Source organism: Helianthus annuus, chromosome 9 (genome assembly GCF_002127325.2).
Source record: "Helianthus annuus cultivar XRQ/B chromosome 9, HanXRQr2.0-SUNRISE, whole genome shotgun sequence".
Lineage (NCBI taxonomy): Eukaryota > Viridiplantae > Streptophyta > Magnoliopsida > Asterales > Asteraceae > Helianthus > Helianthus annuus.
This window is the reverse complement of record NC_035441.2, coordinates 30,293,217-30,296,051: the sequence shown is the minus strand read 5'-3', so window position 1 is coordinate 30,296,051 and position 2,835 is coordinate 30,293,217. Positions and strand designations below refer to the sequence as shown.

The window sequence follows — 2,835 nt, the reverse complement described above, 5'->3', positions numbered from 1 at the left end:
TATAATTAATTAATGGATGAATGTTGACTAAACTACTTTAAGAAGTTGACTTTAAGTTTATGGATGGGGTGAATGGTGGCTATTGATTCCAAGAGGATTTATCATAGAACTATAAACTACTTTAAATGTGATTTTAGTCTCTAACTCAATGTTTTCAGAACCGGACCGAAGGTCGACCCGGTCGCCTTATGGGGTCAAAGACCGGTCCGACCGGTTTGACCGGATTTAAGACCCGGATGACGTCATAAATTATATAAAAATATATATAAAATATAGAAAAAATAGAAAAAAATCTAAATTTTTAATAAACAAAAAACACAACCATTAGTCATCCAAAAACAATAAAACATACAAAAGTACCAAATCCAACAACATAAAAAAGTACAAAACCAACAACAAATTAAAGTACCAATCCAACAACATTCAAATCTACCAATCATCTTGCGAATCCGATTCCTCATAAAAATCGCCATCATCATGATCAACATTAATAGCAACATCAACTTGAACCACATTATCTTCTTCGTTGAATTCTTGGCCTAACATTTAAAAAATGACAAATCTAAATATATACTTTTTGAAAGAAAAAAATTATGCATCGTGAATTTATCAAAAAGAAAATACTAACCTTCGGATGGTTGTGTTTGTGAATCAAGGTCAATTAGTAGTTCCTCCTCATCGAGCATATTTTCTAAATCATCATAGTTAAGCTCGGCTTCCTTCTCATCTTCCACCACCCAAAATTCGTTTTTGTCTATGCCTTGGTAATCAACCGGGTCATATGGCCTTTTGCTCTCATTTAGCCTAACAAGTTTATATGTAAAATCTTTTATTCGATATAAAAAACTAATAATAAGTAAAGTTTGTGCTTGTATCATACCTATTTTGTAGACGTAAGTTGTAATGCACATACACGAGATCACTTAGCCTTTGATGCTCCAAGCGGTTCCTTCTTTTGGTGTGAATTCTCTCAAAAACACTCCAATTCCGTTCACATCCAGAAGAGGATGCGGTTTGACTTAAAATTCTTATGGCAAATTTTTGCCGCCGATACATATCCACCGAACGCTTTCCACCACTCATCTAATCATACAATTAACATGAAAATATAATTTTGTTATAAACTTATAATATATAAAACTAATATCATAAGTAAACATTAAGTAGACTAACCTGGACGCTCAAGCTCCACAGAATTCAAAGCAACAGATCGACCAAAAGTACCTACTTTATCCCGAAATTTTGCCAAGTGTGAAATAGTTATTTGCACACTGTTATCTAAAGTCGTTAACTTCTCAATCATATCAAGCACCCCTACCCATGCCTTATCCTTTTCTTCACGATTATCTTTTTCATATTGAAATATCGGATTTAGCCAATAAGCTGCTGCATGAAGACTTTTGCGTAATATCTTATCCCAACGAGCATCAATGATATCAACATACCTCTTATAGTTTCTTCTTTTCCTTTTAAACAACTCTTTGATTCCTTTCCTTATCCTAAGCATACCTTCATAAACGTAGCCTAATGAAGGCTTTTCATCGGAATCACAGATACGCAAAAGTCTCAAGATAGGAGTCATCACCTGAACCGTTATAAAACAATTATTCCAAAACTTCGGATCTAAGATAGTGTCTTTCACATCATTAGCTTTAGTCACTTTCAACATCTTTTTGAAATCAAGAGAGGTTACTAAAGCTTGCAAATCATGCTTATGATCATGTAAACTCTTCAATGCAATGGATGATGTGCCAAATCGGGTGGCCCCAGGACGGATAATTTCTGTCCAACCGGGTCTTTTCCTCAACCAATTTAGAGGCCACTTGTGGTTGTAGATGAAAACTGTAATTCGTGATGCAAGTTGTATCAAAGTAGACACATCTTCCAGTTCTGAAACATCCTTCAAGATCAAATTTATACAGTGAGCCGCACAAGGAGACCAAGAAATCATTGGATATCTATCACATAATAATCTTCCCGCAACTTTGTAATTTGCAGCATTATCAATGACCAAGTGAACAATATTCTTGGAACCAACAATCTCAACAATTTCACTAAACAAATTGCATAAACCTTCAACATTACTTTCAATATCAGAAGCATCAACAGATTTGATGAATGAAATCCCCGTTGGAAAATAAACCAAAATATTAATTAGAGCTCTTTGTCTAACGTCTCTCCATCCATCACTCATTATAATGCAACCTCTTTCAGCCCATTGCTCTCTATAAGAATCAACTATAAGTTTCACAGATTGCTTAGCATCTTTCAACAAATTTACACGAACTTGATGGTAGGAAGGTCCCGTATATCCATGCCCCATGGAAGCTACTTTACTCATTGCAATTGGAAAAAGAGGACAATTTACGGCATTCATAGGTATGCATGCATCATATAGTCACATGGCTACAGCTAAATCTGTATCATGAACTCTTTCCTTACTGTGCCATACAGATGTAATTGAAGGTTGAGTAAGATCATTTATACCTCTTGAGAAATACGATTGTGCGTTGTCGGATGTTGAAGAAGCTTTCCTTTTACCAAGACTTTTTTGTTTTTAGCGTGCTACCCGTCTCAGTCTCTGAAACTGTATTTTTACCTTTTTGCGACTCTTCAAACAAAATTTTCATTTGACACCTTACATACGCCGGAACCTATAAACACGCAGCCACATTTCCTTTAACTCCACCAAGGTGTTGTTTCATTCGGTTAATGCCCCCTCCACGAAATGACTTGTTGCAAAATGTACAAATGCGCATCTTTTTACCAAGTTCATCTTGAGCTTCGGTAACATATTTCCATGTGATATCCGTCTTCGACCGAACATTTGAGTGG

At 35.5% G+C, this 2,835-nt stretch overlaps 1 protein-coding gene across 1 annotated transcript; it reads right to left on the bottom strand.

Moving 5' to 3' along the window:
- Positions 1–429: 429 nt before the first annotated feature.
- LOC110875431 lies at positions 430–2,377 on the bottom strand. The gene is made up of 4 exons (XM_022123630.2): positions 1,174–2,377; positions 996–1,083; positions 629–804; positions 430–539 (listed from the first exon to the last, which is right to left on the bottom strand). Exons 1-4 carry the CDS (start codon positions 2,375–2,377, stop codon positions 430–432), a joined length of 1,578 nt encoding a protein of 525 aa, XP_021979322.2.
- Positions 2,378–2,835: the final 458 nt, after the last annotated feature.